The 19,874-nt window shown below is 36.8% G+C and overlaps 1 protein-coding gene across 1 annotated transcript in view; it reads left to right on the top strand.

Moving 5' to 3' along the window:
* LOC145690002 (selenoprotein F) overlaps positions 1-19,874 on the top strand; it is a 35,196-nt gene that overhangs the window by 11,212 nt on the left and 4,110 nt on the right. Inside the window, exons 2-4 of the mRNA XM_081764473.1 lie at positions 4,510-4,628; positions 13,641-13,756; positions 18,395-18,504. Coding sequence (XP_081620599.1) covers positions 4,510-4,628; positions 13,641-13,756; positions 18,395-18,504 — 345 coding nt within the window. The remainder of the gene's footprint in view (positions 1-4,509; positions 4,629-13,640; positions 13,757-18,394; positions 18,505-19,874) is intronic.

The following is a 19,874-nucleotide window of genomic DNA, read 5'->3' as shown; positions in this document are numbered from 1 at the left end:
TTAACATGTAGATCAGAAATTCACCGTTACAATACCCGAGGAAGTAATAAACTGAATATGCCCCGGCATTCTTTAAAAATAACAGAGAAGGCATTTTCAATCTCGGCAGTAAGAATCTGGAACTCCCTACCAAAGTCAATCACTGACAAACCGTATAATTTATTTAAATCATCACTCCAAACATTATTATTTAGAGATCAGAAACAAAGCATTGGCACACATGACAGGTTTACTACAGTTTGAAATTGGACTGAAATTGGTATGAAATTGGACTAGCAGTATGAGTATAGTTTTTTTTTTTTTTTTTTTAATTTACATTTACTGAGTGTTTTATTTATCATTAGTATTATTGAATGTATCATGTTATGTTGTTATTTGTATTTTGTATCTTATTTGTGTCTTTATTTTTTTCTTTCTTTTCTTTGTAATGATGACAAGGGTTAGGTGGCAGAGCAGCCTCCGGCTGAACCTCGCCCGCTGAAATAAAGAGAAATTCAATTCAATTCAATTCAATTTGTTTCCCTTTTCCGCAGGCTCCAATGCGATGAAACTCATAGTACTTACAGAGCTCAATATGTAGTCTCACTTCCTTCAAATTCAACGGTGCGAACCCCCATCTTTTGGGCAATATAAACAAAATATGTCAAAAACGTGGGTGCCTTATGGGCATTTCCATTGTATTGTTGACTCATTTTGGTCCTATTCCCACTGAGCTATGGCCACCATTGTTTATACGTATACGTCTTAGGCCACGACCTGTTCCCACACCAACTTGTATGCGCGCAACGCAAACGGGAAAATTGGGCACTTTTGGAACACTCCTTTGCTCTCTAAATTTCACAAATATGTAGATCAGTACAGTAAATCCGCACTCGGCACTTAACTCATAATTTGGATTATTTTTATTTATGTATTTAATACCAACAATCCTGCAGAAGCAAAATTCAGAACGGACTCCTCAGATATTTAGCTGAAGGGGTAAGAACACCCGTCAATCATATTTGAATTCGTCAATCTTTTGTTCTTATCAGAAACAAGCAGTATAGTACTAAAAGCATTTTTGTATTTTTGTGAGAGTGTTTCTTTGAATAACTGAGAACTTGTGTTCTTTATATAAAGTACAGTATATTGTAAGAAAAGTAAATCTTTACTTTGTGTGATTTTGTTTGTTAAATAAACGCATGTTTGATTATCCGCAAAACCTTCAATCCCAACTAATGCGAATAAATAATGACACTTTCGTGTACTTACTTGTTTCTTCACAGAATCTACTCTCAGTACCTTTAACAAATGTTCCTTTTTTTGGATGAGTTGCGTTGTTGCAGGTTCACTTAAGGATGAGTTAACCGTTATGGGTATGTATACAGAAATAATTGAACAGAAGTTACGATTCTTCGAATAAAATTATCATTCTGTTCATAACTGCCTATAAAATAACTTTTCATCTGTATCAGGTACCTTTATAAGGAGATTAGTACTTCGACTCCGCGCGGAACGCAGGTAGCAGAACAATGCATCAAAGGCGTTCATAATCTTACTTCTAACTTTACACTTGGAGTTTTAAATGTTTAAAACACTTATTCTTGCATAAACTGTATCAAGTATTTCTTTTTATTACAACATAAAATGAAGATAAATTGAAGATTTTATATTCCATCAAATTATAAGGTGTTTTCACACTTGTGGTTGTTTTACCTTCCGCTTTAGCTTTTTAAATATGCATCGTAAAACATCTATCAGTTATTAACAGCAGTCATATGAGAGTTGTGATGTCAAGGTTGGTCGCTCCGCCTTCAAACACCACTTTTATAGTGTTACGAGTGAAATATAAGTTTGCGTATTAACGTTCAGAAATTCTATTGAAGGCTCCGCCCCCAATTCGCCTTCATCTATAAGGATAGCAGTGACACTACTTCGACTGATATTTGGCAGAGGATCTCTTCAAAACGGAACAAACGTGTTTACAAATTGTAAATGTTAGTTTCGAAGTTGTATCCTCTATCACAGCGATGAGGCAAGAAAGCGAAATATTTCATAAGAACGAGCAATTACTATGTTGTACTGTTGTTATATGAAATTATTCTCTAATTCTAGGTTCTAATTTGGGGGTGTATAGCGAGAGGTACAATAATTAAATCTCATATATCAAACTTAAAAAGAGCTTTAATAGAGTTAATTTTTAATGTGAATTTATGTGTCTGTGAATGAATTATCTTATGCATTCGGTAAGCCTAGCACAAACAGATTTCTCTAACACATACCTGGTATGTTCTGATAAGGATGAAGCTTCCATTTACTTGCTATTGATTGCTGCTCAGCTCCGACCCTGATGTGGTTCTAGTTGCTGGCGAATTATTACCTCGGATACAGAGTACTGATGACTAGTAGTCCTTTATATAGGCCTGATGACTACTAGTTAATAAGGCCTTATGCAGAGTTGTCTAAGGCGTGATTAGTGCCATACTAAAGAGTTCGACTAACATATATTTCCTGCAGTAGTCAGGCCTTTAGTATGACGCTAATCATACGTCAAAACGACTCTGCATAAGGCTCATAGTGGTTATGCCGAACACCTATTGTTTCGGCGGTATTAAACTTGATAGGAGTTGTTATGTCCATGATGACGATAGATAGAGATACTGATCCAACTCCATGAACTACCTAAACTGCATCAACTCCCGGATCTGTCGGAACTCCCCTTTTCTTGAAATTGCCTAATCTTTTATATCAGGATCTTTGCTGAGGTTGATAATCTAATAGCTCGTGGACGTGACGTAAAGCCACGTGCAGTAATAAAGTATTCTGAGTCCGGGTTCCAGAAGTTCCAGAACAAATTTCGGAATTCAAGTATGTCTGTGCTAGCTTTTCGTAATGAGTTCAATTATGTAAGTAAAGCTGTCATAAGCGCATAAGACAAATTCACAGACATGATTGTAGAACAGTTACATAGTGATCTAATTCTTCAGATACAATTGTTTACAAATGAACTTATTTTCGTATTTTCTTATTTCATGAACTAAAAATGAAGGGTAAGGAGGAAAAAACAAGGAATGTCCATGTATGTGCTTTTTCGGGTGCTTTGTCCTATCTGTTGGTGATTCTTGGTACTATTTGACTGTATATGCCATGCATACGTAGATGTAAAAATGTCCATGTAGAAAGGGGCAAAAGATATAACTAACCCTATTCTTCTTACGCGGTTTTCTCGAAAATGCAGTTTTGTGACATTCCTTCTTTTTTTCCCTTACCCTTCAAATGAGAATCAGATTTAACTTGAAAATAAAATCTAAGATTAGTACTGCCACAGTACATTTGAATGCATGGTGGCTTAATGGTGTAGTGCTTACCCCTAATGCAATGAGTTGCTGTTTCTATCCCAGCACATGTAAGTTAGTGAAATAAAAATTTTCTAGTTAAGCGTTCCATGTTTATGCCGTTTAAACATTTTTCTTTCAGTTTAACGCCCCACGTTTATGTCCCTTAGGCTAAGGGAAACGATAATTGAAGCAAGTGAATGATGGTGGGGGAATTGATGGAATGAGGAATGGGTGGAAATGAGTGGCCCGAGTAAGCACAGGGAAACAGTGTTGTCCACCACAAACTTACTAGGCCGGGAATCGAACCAGGAACCCCACGTATTAGAGGTAAGCGCACTACCACTGAGCCACCGTGCCCCTTTTATGCCATTTGAGCTAAAGAAGTCGGTGATAATTGGAAATGAATGACTTTCAAAAAATGAGGGATGAAACGGGAAGTCCCCGAGAAAATCCGCGGACGCGATGCTATGTGAGCTTCTGATGGAAGAACATCGTATCTGTGGGTTTTTGTAGCGACCCGCCATTTCGTTCCTATTTTCATTGTACCAGTTCTTCTATCATTCACTTCTCTTCCGCGCGGGAAATTAGTTCTATCCCTGACGGGAGCTCATGTTGTTCGGACCTCACGTTAAACTATAGGTCTACGTCTTGTATATCCTCGCTACTAAAAGGAACGCTAAACTCAATTCCAACCAAAGGAGCAAAGTGGCTCAGTGGTAGAGTGATTCCTCTGGTGCTCGATCCCCGGCCCAGTAAGTTTGTGGTGGACAACATCGTGTCGTGGGTTTTCGTTTCACCAGTTCTTCCATCATCATTCACTTGATTTAAGCATAGTCTCTCTTAGCCGAAAGGGAATAATCGTGGGACGATTAACTGAAGTATTTCATTTCATTTCAAATCCAGCCAACAAATCATTCACTTCCGTAATTATCTGTTTTCTCTAACCAACCTGAATCCAAATATCTCATTCCTTAATGTTTATGTCTGCAATCAAATAGCTAGAGAATCAAGTTTCTATTTAAAAAAAAAAAAAAAAAAAAAAAAAAAAAAAAAAAAAATGTCTAAATTTGTCACTATAAAGAAAGATCATGTCCATTTGTAACCATGTTTAAAAAAAATTAGCTAGTAATATTGCATTCTGAAAGCAAAACCTTGTGTTTGATATAATAAATTTCTGGGTGCGTATTTGCAGGTAACAATTACATCCAGTGAATTCACGGCTGAAGATTGCTGGGCGTTAGGCCTTAACAAGGCTAACCTGTTGTGTTCATCATGTGATCAACTAGGAAAATTTGATTTAGATATTTTAAAGTAAGTTATATAATCTTACCTAATTTAGTTAAAAGTCTACTTTCTTGAATATAGAACTCAGAGAGGATCTTATGGAAGAGCAATATTAATACTTTAAAGTTTGCATATTATAGCATTATATATATAATATATCTGTAGCGTCTTGGGTCTAAAAGGGCCAATGTTCGTCAAATTTTAACGCCTATAAATGGATATTTTCTTTAGCAAGAAAAGCAAATGTTAATATGAATGGTATATATTCCAAACTATTTCGTGTTGACATTTGCTCTTCTTGTACAAGAAAACATTCATTTATAGACGTTAAATTTTAAGCGTATCTCATTTTTGCCAAGAAGTAACATTGGCTCTTTTAGACGCAAGCCACAGATTATATATACAGAGTGGCCCACGAAATGTCATACCATTTGTTTTGTTCATTATGTATGTAATATTATAGATGGAATGTTGAAAACTTGTATTCGTATACTTTGTTTTATGGAAAATCCGGTAGATGCCATGAGAAGCTAGTATCGAATATTTACTTGGCGACAAACAGCATTTTTTTAAGATGGTGCAATAAGAGCAGATTGAGTGTTGAACAGGAGGTGAAAGTTACACTGTTTTTTACAGAAACAAGTTTTGTAGCGACACAAACACTTTTTTATACACACTTTCGTACAAAATAGGCTCCATGTAAACAGACTATTCAGAGATTGTACCGTGAATTTGAAACAACTGACTCTGTGGTGAAGAAGAATCGACGGCGCGAACCAAATGTCCGTACCACTGAAAATATTTTTCTTTGGTGAGGCGGTAACAAAGATCGATATAAGGACATGTTGGAAAAGATTCCAGAACTCTTGGCAACACGTCTCCTATTACAGACTCAATGGTTCATGCAAGACGGAATCCGCCCCCCACACACTGCAAATGTTCTTGATTGCCTGTATGACATGACATGTTTGATAGATGAGTAATGTCACATCGGTTTCCTGAGCGTCACCAAGGTGAGAGACAGTGGCTCCCGTATAGCCCTAACATCAATCCATGTGATTTCTTCTTGTGGGGCTACTTGAAAGATAATGCCTTCGCAAGAAAGCCTGCAAGTGCAGCTCAACTCAAGCTCTCATCATGCTGTTGTGCCGTCTAATTTCGGAAGACTTGTGCATGAAGGTTGTGACAAGTGTAAAAGTTCTCTTGCAAGAGATTGTGAAACAAAATGGTGATCACACTGAATACATACTACATTGAAATAAATTTCCGTGCTCATACATTTAATTCTGCACTAATTTTCTAATATTTTCATGATAAATACATGTGTAATGAACAAAGCAAATAGTATGACATTTTGTGCGCCACACTGTATATATATTGAATGATAAAAGTAGTTATTAACCTCTATGGCATTGTTTAATGATATTCTGCGACATTTTGTTCTGTCTTCTGCTGAGAACTTTTTAAAGGACATTTTCTCGTAATAACACCGAGTTATTTCGTATTTACATTCTTCTAACTTTTCGGTTTCCAGAAAACACAAAACTACCATTTAAAATGACAAAAATATAAATAGTAAAGCTGTATAATATCCAAAATTGAAAAATAAAGTTTTAAAACACTGAAAAATCAACCATATGTGTCTGCCATTTGCAATTTTTGAAATGTTTAGTGTTGCCATTATACAGTTAGTATTGGAATTTTTCCATAATGGACGTTCTTTAGTTGATTCCAACTAAAATTTTGATGCCTAATTATTTGTGAAAACTTTATTTGTCGTTAACTATACGTATATTCCCATTGCTTATGCAGGTACTTTTGTCCAGATTTAATTGTGGTCCTTTGTCCTAATAAAATAAGAATCGTAGACTATATTTCCATAAATGAGAAAATTTTATTTAATATATTTACTTTTAAAAAATTCTTAAATTGATCTAGATGTTTAGAGTGTCCTGAAACTGCTAGTGTTGTATCTTTGGAGTTCCTTATATTTTCTTCTATTCTAGTGTTCATATTTCTCTTTGTCATCCATATGTAAGTCTGGTTACAGTCATAAATCACCTCGAAAATACTCAACCTTGGGGGCCGTGGTGGCTCAGTGGTAGAGCGTTCACCTCTGGTGCGCGGGGTCCTTGGTTCGATCCCATCTCGCGCCAAGTGAACTTGGTGGCGGAGAAACACTGTGTGCGTGGATTTTCTCGGGGTTCTCCTGTTTTCTTCCACTTCCTTCATTTCTTATCATCACAGTCTCTTTTAGCCTAGCTGGCGTAACCATAGGACGTAAAACTAAAAGATTTCATTTCATTTTTCTCAATTAACCTTGCCTTCCAAATAGTAACTTTTATATTCTGTTTGGTGATGAAAGAATTTTATTTGATCATTTCCCCTAATGTAATTACATTACCCTTAATGAACTTTAATATTTTCTGCTTAAAATATAACAGTTAAGGTCGATACAATTCTTCTAGCCAATAAACAATAAGAAAGAAACATCTTGATTCAACTCTCAGATCTATAAGAATAAATCTACTGATTCACTCGGTACTAGATCTCCGAAACTATTGGAAGAAGAACCTTCAAATTTTACAGGAAAAATATCGTATCGTAGATTGAAGACTAGACGGAAGTTCGCAAGATTCGATCGTAAGGGAAGAAAAGAAGGCTTTTGAAGGTTTTCCTGACGTTCTCCAGGTCTCTGAAACTATAAGGAGTAGAATTTTGGAATATATATATATATATATATAGATATAGATATAGATGTAGATATAGATATATATATATGGTGTTAATGAACTATACCGACAAACTGGAAGAGGTGATTCCTCACATCAAAATAAGAGCAAAAGTTTATATAGACCTATGGCGAAAAGTGCATAGTTTCAGACCTAGGGCTGTCCAAAATCGCGAAAAAGCCAAATTTCAATAGGCCCTATTTCAAATTCCAGAAACTTTGGATGGTGGTTCTTATCAGCGTAAAGGATACCACGCTTACACAATACAAAAGTGTATATTTCATCAATTGTCAATAGGTGTAGAGGGTATTCCTTACAGGGTGTAATTCTCAGATATGCTGTCAATAGAGTTTTCTGATATATCCTGATTTCAAGAATGGTTCAAAGTAGGCAGGAGGTAAACCTTGACAACAATGGACATCCAATGCTTCGGAGGGAAGGCAGAAGTGTTGGAAACCGACATCTCCATGTTTTTTGTGTTCGTAATAACGTGTGATGACGTGTATTTCGTCACGTATATTTCAAGTTTTCTTCACTTATAAGCGTGAAAGAAAACATCACACCATGCGTTTTCCCGAGTACGAGAGACTGTGCTGCTGACGATACTTAACACTTCCGACATCGCGCCATAGGATTCCGTGTTCACTCTATCAAGACTTATTGTTTGCCTACTTTTGACCAATCATAAAGTCAGAGCATATCTCAAAATTCGGTTGATGGCATGTCTGTGAGTTCCACCCTGTATTAAATACTCTGTCTGCATGGGCCGAATGTTTCGGCCCGAGCCCAATTCAGCCCAAATGTACGTAGGCCCGGCCCAGCCCGGGCCCGAAAAGTTTTGGAGATTTTCGGCCCGATAAGTTTTTTAAAATTCTTGGCCCAGGCCCTGCCCGGGCCCGATAAATTTTCGAAGTTTCATTTTGTAACATTCACGGGCACACTTCTTCAACGATTGCCTTTATTCTAATTATCGTTTAACGAATGTCAAGAATTGCAATTAATCGGCCCCAGCCCGGCCCGAACTGAAGAGAAATCAGTGTCGGCCCGCCCAAGCCCGGCCCGGCCCAAAGAAATAATACAATCGGCCCGCCCAGGGCCGGGCCGGGCTTCGGGACAGGCCCGGCCCGTGCAGGTCTCTACTGTACACCCATTGAACGTTAATGAAGTATGCATTTTTGGATTGCGTATGTGTGACTTCCTTTACGCTGATAAGGACCACCATCCACTGTTCATTTAAAATTTAATTTCAACCCAACGAAGCGGATAATCAACGCTAGTTTTGTATAAATATTCCTCACTCTAAACTGATTATATAGAGTTTTCCAAAACGTCAGCTGTATGTCATACGGACTGAGCATTTACATAACTCCAGTGAACTTTTTTTTTTTTTTTTTTTTACCACAAAAAATTATCTTCCAATATTTTGTTAAAACTTTATCCTTCCCGTGCTAAGAGCATGACGTGGGAGATCTGGATTCGACTCCCGGCTGGAGCTCATGTTCGGATTCCAAGTTAAGATGTAGGTTCACGTCTCGTGTAACCTCGCTGCTGAAAAGGACGTTAAACTGAAATCAAATTAAACGAACAAGCATTCTTTTAATTATTTTATAACTTTGATTAAATGTGAAGATCATTTATGGAACAATGTATTATCATCGTTTTAACATACTCTATATGACGAATAATTTGTATTTTTAGAACTCTCTAATTTATAATTGTAACTCATGCAAATATCGGAAGAAGTACATTGACATACTCTGCAACACAATGCAACTTAAAGTTTTATATATATACAAATTATTCGTGTGTGTGTGTGGGGGGGGGGGGGGGGTTGGATCTAAAAGGGCCAATGTAATTTTTTCGCAAAAGTATGAAAAGTATGAGATACTCTTCAATTTCAACGTCTATACATGGATGTTTTCTTGTACAAAAAGAGAAAATGTCAACACGAAATAGATTGGAATATATACTATTGTTATTAACTTTTGCTTTTCTTGTACAAGAAAATATCCATTTGTAGGCGTTAAAATTTGACGAGCATCTCCTTTCCAGTGACACTACATCAGGCTAACACATATTTCAACTTCTCGTGTAATATGAAAATTTACAATTCCACACTTCTTTAGCACTGTCGCAAATTAAGAACGTTACAGTATCACAAACTTCGATAAACGACCAAATGTTGCAGGGTGATTCAAAAAAAAAAAAAAGAAAAAAAAAAGCCGGGAAATTTTGAAAATGAAATGATTTCATGAAAACAAATCGTAAAAAAAAAATAATAATCTCATTTAATTGTAAAAAAAAATTAATTTTAGAATACATACAGTACAGTTTATTTTTTGATGATGACATCTTGCAGGCGAGCTCCGTCTCCATACAAACATTTATGCAGTCTCTTTGTTACATTGTTCATAGTTTAACGTTCATCTCAACTGTAATTTCGGCAGTTGCTTCTCTAATTTTGGCTTTTAATTCTTCCATTGTAGCAGGTCGACTAAGGAACACTTTCCTTTTAAGATGACCCCACAAAAAGAAATCACAATCTGAAAAATCAGGGGATCTGGGAGGCTATTGAATGTCACCATTTTTCTAAACAATTGGCCTACAGCACCCGTCGATATTCGTACTTTGTGGGACGGCGATCCATCTTGTTGCAAAACGGTTGTGTAGATAAATAATGTGTGGAAATCTCGGTAGTTGTTGCACAACAAAGGTTTCAAGCATAGTGACATAATGATTCGATTTGACTGTTATCTTATGGCTATTCTCGTTCTCAAAAAAATAAATAAATAAAAAATTAAGGCCCATTACACCGTATGATGACATAGCATACCACGCAGTAACTTTGTTGCTATGCAATGAACGCTGGTGTAGCTCCATAGGATTGTCTTGTGCTCAATATCTAAAATTACCACTCCAAGCATTCATAATAACTAAATGGCAGGGTGTCGTTGATAGGCTTGCGTACGTTATCCAGTGTTACCAAACGCCCACTGTTGCCAGCACAACGTTCAAAATTTCCCGTTTCTTTAAATAATTCTGTAGTACGGACGGGGTAATGCACATACAAAGTACATTAATATCGAATACCACAGTCGTTATATAACATATTTCAAACAAGTATAAGCCAAGTTATCAGGAATTGAAAATTTGACTTTTTTTTTCAAAGGATTTTATTTTGTAAAGGTATTTAAATAAGTATCAAATCCAATTACTTAATTGGTTTACAATAAATATAAAGATCATAATACCGTTTACAGAATTCTATATCTCAAACCATTCCGGAAATATGAAAAAATGGTAGAAATTGCTATATTTCTTTGATGATTGCGTCCGTGTCATCCAGGCAAACCAAATGAAAAACCGGCATATTACCTTTAAAAGGGGCCCCTAAAAAACTGTTTAGTAATATTTTAGAGAGAAACCTTCACTTCGTCCTTGATTTGAATTGCTATTTCATTATCATGAACTATTGGATATGTAGGTAGTATTCCTAAACAAGAAAGCAAACTTGGGATAGCATCTAGCAAAATATGTATTTCTTCTACTTTGTCTCATAAGTCGATTATGGAATATAAATTCAGCCATGAGACATATAGTGTATAACAAATATAATAATAAAGATACTTTCAACAAGGAAGTATGATATTACAGGAATTCTAATACTGACTTTGTGTTACATATTGTGTGTGCTTCTAATCCACATAAGACAGGCATGTCTTCAGTGACAGTTGTAATGTTAATGTGGTTGTGCATTACCAAAAATCATTTATTTTCGCGTCATTTTAAATAATTTCAAATACTTCATAGAAATCATTCAGAAGCAAGGTGCACCGCTACATGCTCCGTCGTTTTCTTTTCCATTAAAGATTTTGTGTGAAAGTAGTGCACCAGTGTAATAAGCTCCTGATAAGCGGTTAACAAAGGATATATATATATATATCCTTTGTTAACCGCTTATCAGGATATATATATATATATATATATATATATATATATATATATATATATATATATATATATATATATATCGGGGTTGGACAAAAAATCTAAATCGTTTGCAAAAGTGTGAAAATCATACCTAGTTTGGTGTGGGGTCCCCTTTTGCGTCCATAACAGCTTGATCCGACGTGGAATGGACGTATACAGTTCTTGAATCGTGGTATGTGGAATTTTGTACCATTGTTTCTCCAAAACATGCTCCAGTTCCTTAATGGATGTTGGTGGAGGGTAATGAGACCGAACACGCCTTTCTAACTCAGACCACAATGGCTCAATGATGTTCAGATCTTGTGATTGTAAGACCCAGGGGAGGTGTGATAGCTCCTGGTCATGCTCCTCAAACCATGATTTCACCGTTTTTGCAGCGTGACAGGGTGCCAAATCATCTTGGTAGATGGCATCACCATCAGGGAACAATATTTGGGCCAAGGGTAGAACCTGGTCTCCCAAAATGGCCTCATGCGCCTTAGCATTCATCTTCCATGCAGGGTTATGATGGGACCTGCGGAAAACTAAGATATCACTGTCCATACTGTAACAGAACCATCCCCATGCTTTACAGTTGGGAGCAGACAGTCTGTATCATAGGCATGCGACGGTGTTCTACATACGTAAACACGGTTGTTGGAAACAAGGTGAAGGTCGATTCATCGGACCACATTAGGTGTTTCCACTGCTCATGAGTCCATGCCTTGTGGTCCTTGCACCACTGGATACGCCTCTTCGCATTTACTGCTGGACCAGGGGTTTGGCGATAGCGGCCCTGCTATGAATTTTCATTTTATGAAGTTCCCGTCGCACTGTTTTCGATAAAACCGGATCCTGTAATCCGGAATTGAGTTCAGACGTAATTTTCATTTCAGTGGTCTTCTTTTTACCTGCTACAATTCGTTTTAATGCCCTCCGGTCCCTATCTGACAGGATTGTCTTTCGACCACTGTTGTGCTTTGCAGACGTCGTCTGGCCATGAACTGTGTATGCCCTCGTGACATTGGATACAGTGCCTTTCGATACCCCCACAATGTTCGCCACTGTTGCCACTGAAGCTCCAACCAGACGGGCACCAACGATCATGCCTCTTTGTAAGTCTGTCAGGTCGCCCATTTTACCGCACCACTTTCAGACCACGACACTCATAGGTGAACGGGTTACTGCTGACAGAAGAGGAAGGTCCACATGACGCATTGAAAACAACAAACGATCGGCAACCCCAACACGTGTTGTCCAGTGGAGGGCCAAACTTACGTGTCCTGTATGAAGTGTTTTGAGATCTTTTTGTCTATCCCCTGTATATATATATATATATATATATATATATATATATATATATGAGAGAGAGAGAGAGGTCTATGAAAAAACACTTTAAACTTTGGAAACTCATTTCTATTTTTTTATTTAGCTTACAGACATGGTTTTGGTGTCATTTTATAGCAAAATACATCTTTTTAACCGTATACCTAAAGAGGTTTAATGTGACTTCTGTTGGTGATGCTGCACACACACGTGTTCTACAACATCTTCAGACTACAAGGATGACATGAAGATTTGTTCTCTTACCGAACATCTATTTTTTCAATAATAATAATAAAAAAAACTTAAGCCACTGATAAATAGCAGGCCTACTGGGAGGATCATTACTATACTTTGTACGAAAATTACGTTGCACAGTTGTCGTAGACTTGGATTCTTCAAAGTAAAACCCACAGCTAGCACACTCGGGACCAGTAAAGGCAGTCATCTTTGCTGCAACTGTCGCTAGCGCTTGCGGTGGCTTGTTTCTGAACTACTGTACTACGTGAGTCAAAACTTGATGTATTTTGCTACAAAATGACACCAAAACCATGTCTGTAATACAAAAGAATAAATCAATATGAGTTTTCAAAGTTGTAAAGTCCTTTTTGATACACCCTGTATATACTCTTGTTTGTGTCTGGTACAATTACATTGGAAATGGCAACACTGTTAAAGCCATTTAAATCGCGTTAGTGAAAGTTTTCCTTTCGCATGATCAGGAGGAGAAAAAAAAATAAAATAAAAACGTGAATTTTATCTAAAACTCTCTTGGTGATTCGACACGAATCTACAGGGTGATATTACAGATAACATCTAGCAAACTTGGGACTTCTGAAAATAGATGTGTTGTTCTAGAATGTACTTAAGATCAAGAAGAGTCGATTCTTATTCAAGATTTGATCTGATGGAATTGGGACGTTTCATCTTGTTTGATTTTCCGCATTTTTTACCTTAATTAAATTGTAGTGTCATGAAAACAAGTAAATAACGATAATATTGTTACATTTTACAGAGACCATTGCAAACAATGTTGCCACAGAGATGAAAGTGGCGATGTAATTAAGCGGTATCCACGAGCGCAACTTGAAGTATGCACTTGCAAGTTCGGTGCATATCCTCAGATTCAAGGTAAGTTTGATTTCTGTATTTGCTTTAATCAGTTAAGAAAAGAAAATCAGATTAAACATGAACGAATTATGGTGGTTCGGATTCCACCTTAAACTGTAGATCTACGTCTTATATAGCCTTGGTGCTGAAGTGGACGTTAAACCCTTATCCAACCAACCGAAATTTTCAGCTTTCCGTGGCGAGGCCTAAAGTACTGTTTTTATTCAAACAAAATAGGACAATAGATAAAACGTTCGTACAGCTGCACAATACCCTGGTGATAAAACTCGACGGTTGTGGATGCAAATAAGTCCATGAGTGCGTTCCACAGGTCTTCCTCATTTGCAAAAGATTTCCTACGAAGCTGGTTATCGAGGGATTAAAATAGGTGGTAATATATTGGCGCAAGATCCGGTGAATATGGTGCATGGCACAGTATCTCCCAGCCAAGTTGCTGAAATGTTTCCCGGGTTCTTTGCCACATATGGCTTGGCATTGTCGTGAGGAACAGTGCACCTTTGCGATTCACCAATGTCTGTTCCTTCTGCTGCAATGCACAGTGCACCCTTTGCAACTGCGGAGAGTAGAGGTTAGCAGTCATGGTCTGACCAGGTGGAAGAACCTCGTAATGCATCACTTGCCGACAATTCCACCATACAAAGAGCATAACCTTTCGTAGGTGCAAAGGTGGTTTTGAGATGTAAGAAACAGGGCCATGTGGCGACAGGCAATGTTTGGTACGGTTGGAAGTGTCGCAGAGGACCCACTCTTCATCATCAGTTAGCAATCGATCGAAGGTGGGTGTGTTTAGGTGCTAAGTGAGCAAGGACAAACACACTGTCACTCGTTCCTTGTTGGTTGCCAACAGTCTGTGGGGTATCCACTTGCTGCTTAACTTGTATGGCTTTCCTATCCCATACAGGTGCAGTCTGTCTGTTTCAGCGAAAGCATGAAACCTTTCTCAGGGTGTCTATTGGTCACAAAAGTCACGAAATCAGAAGACGGTCATGAAAGTCAAGAAAAAGTCACGAAATTTAGTTTTTATATTTATATATATATATATATATATATATATATATATATATATATATATATATCTGTTCAAGTATAAGTACAGACTGGAAAATTTTATTCTATAAAACATCAAAATTCACCACCAAAAATGTCTATGGTCGGGTTTAAACGCTACCAAATCGCAGTAAAACACGTTTCTATCGCATGCAAGAAAATTTGGCGTAATTCGCACCCAAATTCCCTCTTGAGAATGTTACTAAATTTTATGGTTTGGGAAAGAAAGGGTCACGAAATTTCATTTTCAGGGTGTCTATCGGTCACGAATGTCACAAAATCAAAAAACGCTCATGAAAGTCACGAAATTTACCTTTTGGGTCACGGTTTTTTTAAACTGTACAAATATAAGTACAGATTGGAAAATTTCGTTCTATAAAACGTCGAAATTAACCACCAAAAATGTCCATGGTCGGCTTTAGACGCTACCAAATCGCAAGCAAAGTACGTTTCTATCGCATGGATGAAAATTCGGCCTAATCCGCACCCAAATTTGCTCTTGAAAATGTTAGGAAATTTTATGATTTGGTGAAGAAAAGGTCACGATAAAGTCACGAAATTTCATTTTGGAATTTTAGTAGACACCCTGATTTTGGAGTTTTAGTAGACACCCTGTTTCTGCAAGTTTATCCCACGTTAGATCACTGTCCTCTTCGATGGCTGCTTTCAGGGTCTCATCATCCAACACATGTGGTCGTCCACTGCGAGATTCATCCGAAAGGCTCACATCTGCTGAATGGAATTTCAGGAATCAATGTCTGGGGGTGCGTTCGGTCACGGCATTTTCCCTCAGCGCCTGGTATATGCGGTCACTAGATGCGGCAGTTGACAGGTCCGCTTTCAAATCATACAACAAACACACGCGAACAAACTGCCTCGATACTTCCGTTCCTCTTCGACACTTGAGCTATGACTGCTATCTGTGCACAACATGCCTGTATTACTGAAGGTCGATGGTCATTTCATTTTCTCTCTGAGCGCATGATTAATGGGGACGTCAAAAATAGCAAGAAGTATTTTGGTTCCTTTGTACATATATATAAATGTTTTACCATTATGAATGGTAAAATTAAGTAAATGAAAACTACAATGATATGTTTTTATTTGTTTAATTTAGTTTGAGAAGTAATCAATGGCGTCATATGTCCTTTGCTTCGGTGGTTAGAAAGGATTGCTCTGGACTTGTTGCACGAAAAGTTCCGCGGATGGTTTCTGTCGAAAAATAGTTATGTAAACGGCCGCCCGCATCATGTGACCTTTCTTCCTGGATTATTTTCTATAAAGTTGTCACCAATTCATGAACTAAGAGGAAACATTGAAAGCACCACTGCAAATTTACTGCGCAATATATGTGCAGAAGTGGTGCAGGATTGTTCCTTCAGAATCCTTTTCACGCATCGAAGCTGAGTATATCTGGATGACGTTCTCTTCAAAACATAATGGTGGGTTTCACGAACGTATAAATTATTCGGTGTAAAAAGCCGGTAGATAGAATCAATACTTCTGCCCCTAGCGGCTGATGTAGACTTAGTATAATTGAGTTGAGAGTGGGTGAGTGTGATGGCGACATGCTAATTGCAGTGAGTGAAAGCTATTAAGCAGTTGAGAGATTTCCCTCAAACATTTTATCTAACATCACCGGGTAGAAAAGTTTATTAGTGAAATTGGTGGGAATAGTAGAACAGTGCTCTTTAAACAGGACGGTAGTTCATGTAAATCTACAAGGTGATTAAATAACAGGTGTCTGGTTATATTACTTTGTTACATTTGTGTGCTGAGTGTATTATATTTGTGTGAGAGACATAAAATACAGTCATGGATAAAAGTTTGGCTTTGGACGTCCACAATATATATAAGGTGACCCAAAAGTAGGTATACACCCTTGCATTGATCAAGTATAATATTCTAGCTTATAGGTTTATTTGCTTCGGCTGTTCCGAGCTTAAGATAAAGTAAAAAGACATTAAGAACAAATAATAAAGAAACTTTGGATAACAATCAGAAATTATATAAAATGCAGTGACCTGATCAGTACGGGACGGTATACCTACTTTTGGGCCACCCTGTATGAGAAAGTAAGTCCACCGACTGACAGATTGATTCACACCCATCAACAGATCTATAAACTACGAGGCCTAGGACTTTAGAATTTTGTGCAAATGTTTCTGTTGCACTCTAAGCTGTAGGTAAGAGGAGATTTAGCGAAATGCTTATTCTAAGAGGGTTGGGGGAGGTTTCTGTCGTTCGCTACATCCGAAACTATTAAACACGTAGGGCCTTGAAATTTTCTGTAAATATTTTCCTTGCACCCTAGGCTTCAAATAAGGTGAGATTTTCGGAATTGCGCATATCGTAAGGGGGATGAGGTTTTAAATATTTCTTTCTTATTCTTTTTTCCTTTGCTAGATCTCCGAAACTATTAGACGTAGAACCCTAATGTTCTCTTTGGACCTAGGCTGCAAATTAAAAAAAAGTTTAGGGAAGTTCCTTAGGCAAGATGGGCGTTAAATAGGTTTTTGACATGTTTGTATTATTCATTTGCATTCAGTATCGAGTTAATAATAATATAAAACAAGAAATATAGTTATCTATGTGGTGCGTCGTGACGTTGTGTTTTGTTGCTATATTTCGCAAACCTCACTGTTTGCTATATGTGGAAACACTGTTGTTTCAAAAACGGCATACGTCAGATAGTATTCATTCATTATAAAGTGTTCTGTATACAATGTATCAATATTCCAAGGAGGAAAAGTCACTGATCTACTTCATTTAGACTTGAAGTACGAAGTAATTATTTTTCCTATAAACAAAAGGAATAACATGAATACATGGGTGTCCATAGGCGTGTTTAGGGCCAGTTACTCCATAAAATTATTTGGGGTCAGAGAGCATAATTTTTCATTGAATATAATACAATGAAACTGGGAATCGTAAATTTAGGGGAGAAGAATAGTAAATTTGAGGAAGCGGAATGGTAAATTTGGGGAACAAAGTCGTAAACTTGGGAAAGAATGGTAACTGGAGAAGAAGAATGGTAACTTCTGGGCAAAATAATGGTAAATTTGGGGGAAAAGAATGGTAAATTTCGAGAGGAATGGTAACTGGAGGAGAAGAATGATAAATTTGAGGGAGCGGAATGGTAACTTTGGAGGAGAACGGTAAATTTGGGGGAGAGGAATGGTAAATTTACAGCTTTGCGTCCAAACCTTAGGATGGGGGAAGGGGGATGGACAGCCTTGAATAAATATGTAGCAGTTCAAGAAATAATCCAGAGAAATAAACGTGCTGGCAATGAGATTTGCGAATAGAACTCCACGACGCACCATAAGTAACATTATTTGCTGTTCTGTATAAATTAGTACGTTAATGAATTGTCAAATTATTAAATGCTAATAATTAATTAACCATCTCATATGGTAATAATATTATAAATTCTTCATTACTAAATTACGCTTAAATGCATGAAAGAAATTTGGTGTCATGCATTTCGTGAAGGGAAATTGTGCCATTATAAACATAACGAAATTATTTATGAATACTTAGAGTGTAGAGTGATCTCAGTCTGAATATTAATTTTTTTTAAACTTCCAGCTTTCATTAAGAGTGACAGGCCGTCAAAGTTTCCCAATTTGAAGATCAGATACGTAAGAGGATTGGATCCAATTATTAAACTAATGGATAAGGATGGAAATGTACAGGATGTAAGTACCAAACTTTCCAATGCTAATGAAAAAAATATATATATATATAGGAAATCACGACGAAAATATATAGGAGATTTCGTGAAGCTGAGAAAAGTAACATTTCAATTATCCAATAGGTAGAAATAATAATAATAATAATAATAATAATAAAACACATACATGGAAATTACACAGATTGTTGTATGAATATACATTCTACTCTAAATATAACTAAATGGGTAATTATCTCGTTGCAAAATTTTATTCGAGTTTCTTAATGTTTTCGTACGTAGCTCACCAGTACTAAGCAACGACCATAAGAAAAGTATAAAAAGGATCTGCATCAGAAAATCAGTGTTTGTAACTATACGTCTCCAAGATGTGAATAATTTCATCACTTGCAAGGTACTATCATTTCTACGCGTATATTAATTTTTTTTTTCAAATAATAAAAAAATTGTAAAAATCAATAAAAATTCATTTCAAAAATCACAAAAATTTGATACAAAGAGTTGGTTTGTAAGTATCTAAATACACAATTGGACACAGAACTTAGTGCATCTAAGGAAATATATACAACAGTAAAGGTATCAGTTACACTTTCAATTTCTTCAGCGCCTGAATGTGCTTATTTGCCATTTTCCGTTTCTCTTTGTTCTGCTTGTCTTGAATTTTCTGTAGTTCATTTATCTTTAAGGATGCAGTTTGGATCATTGCCTGGGCAACATTAACGTCTGGGCAAAAATATAGGAGGTTTCAATAAAATATAGGAAATATAGGAGCATTGAAAAGCCTGAGGTACACTTATAGTATATATGGTGTAAGTAGTAGTGCTGTTAAAATTCGAATAATGAATTCTTTAAGCGTTCGAATAACAGAAGAAAAATTATTCCAATAATTATTATTTCATACGGAAACAGTTTATTTCATTCATGAAAAGTTTTCTTGTCCGATGGTGCTTATATTTTAAATCTCCAGTCAGTTCTTGCAGCTAACATACGGACTGTTGTTTGTTATGTTAGAAGTTTAGCGTTCCTTTCCAGCACCGAGACTGTCGCTAGGCGCTAGATGAGTGAGGAGGTTCGTATAGTGTTTCTAATTATATTGCTATAATAAATAATTGTTGGTTATGTCTCAACTCCACAGATTAACTTATAAGTGCGTATTTTGTTTGTTATAGTTCTACCAAAATTAAACGAAAACAGATATGCCTGTTGCATATATGACAGATTTTATCAAGCTTATGAAGTTAATACGTGGGTGATTAAGAAAGTAATGCCTCCAAGGTGATACCATTATTTCTGTTTGACAAATAGCACCGATACAGGTATCAGTGAAAAATTTGCAATGTCAGCTACATACAGGGTCCATCCTTAAAGTAGTAGGAC

Source organism: Thermobia domestica, chromosome 7 (assembly GCF_964235325.1).
Source record: "Thermobia domestica chromosome 7, izTheDome1.hap1.1, whole genome shotgun sequence".
NCBI classification, from domain to species: domain Eukaryota; kingdom Metazoa; phylum Arthropoda; class Insecta; order Zygentoma; family Lepismatidae; genus Thermobia; species Thermobia domestica.
Note: the sequence above shows the minus strand (reverse complement) of the source record. Positions and strands in the feature narration are given on the sequence as shown.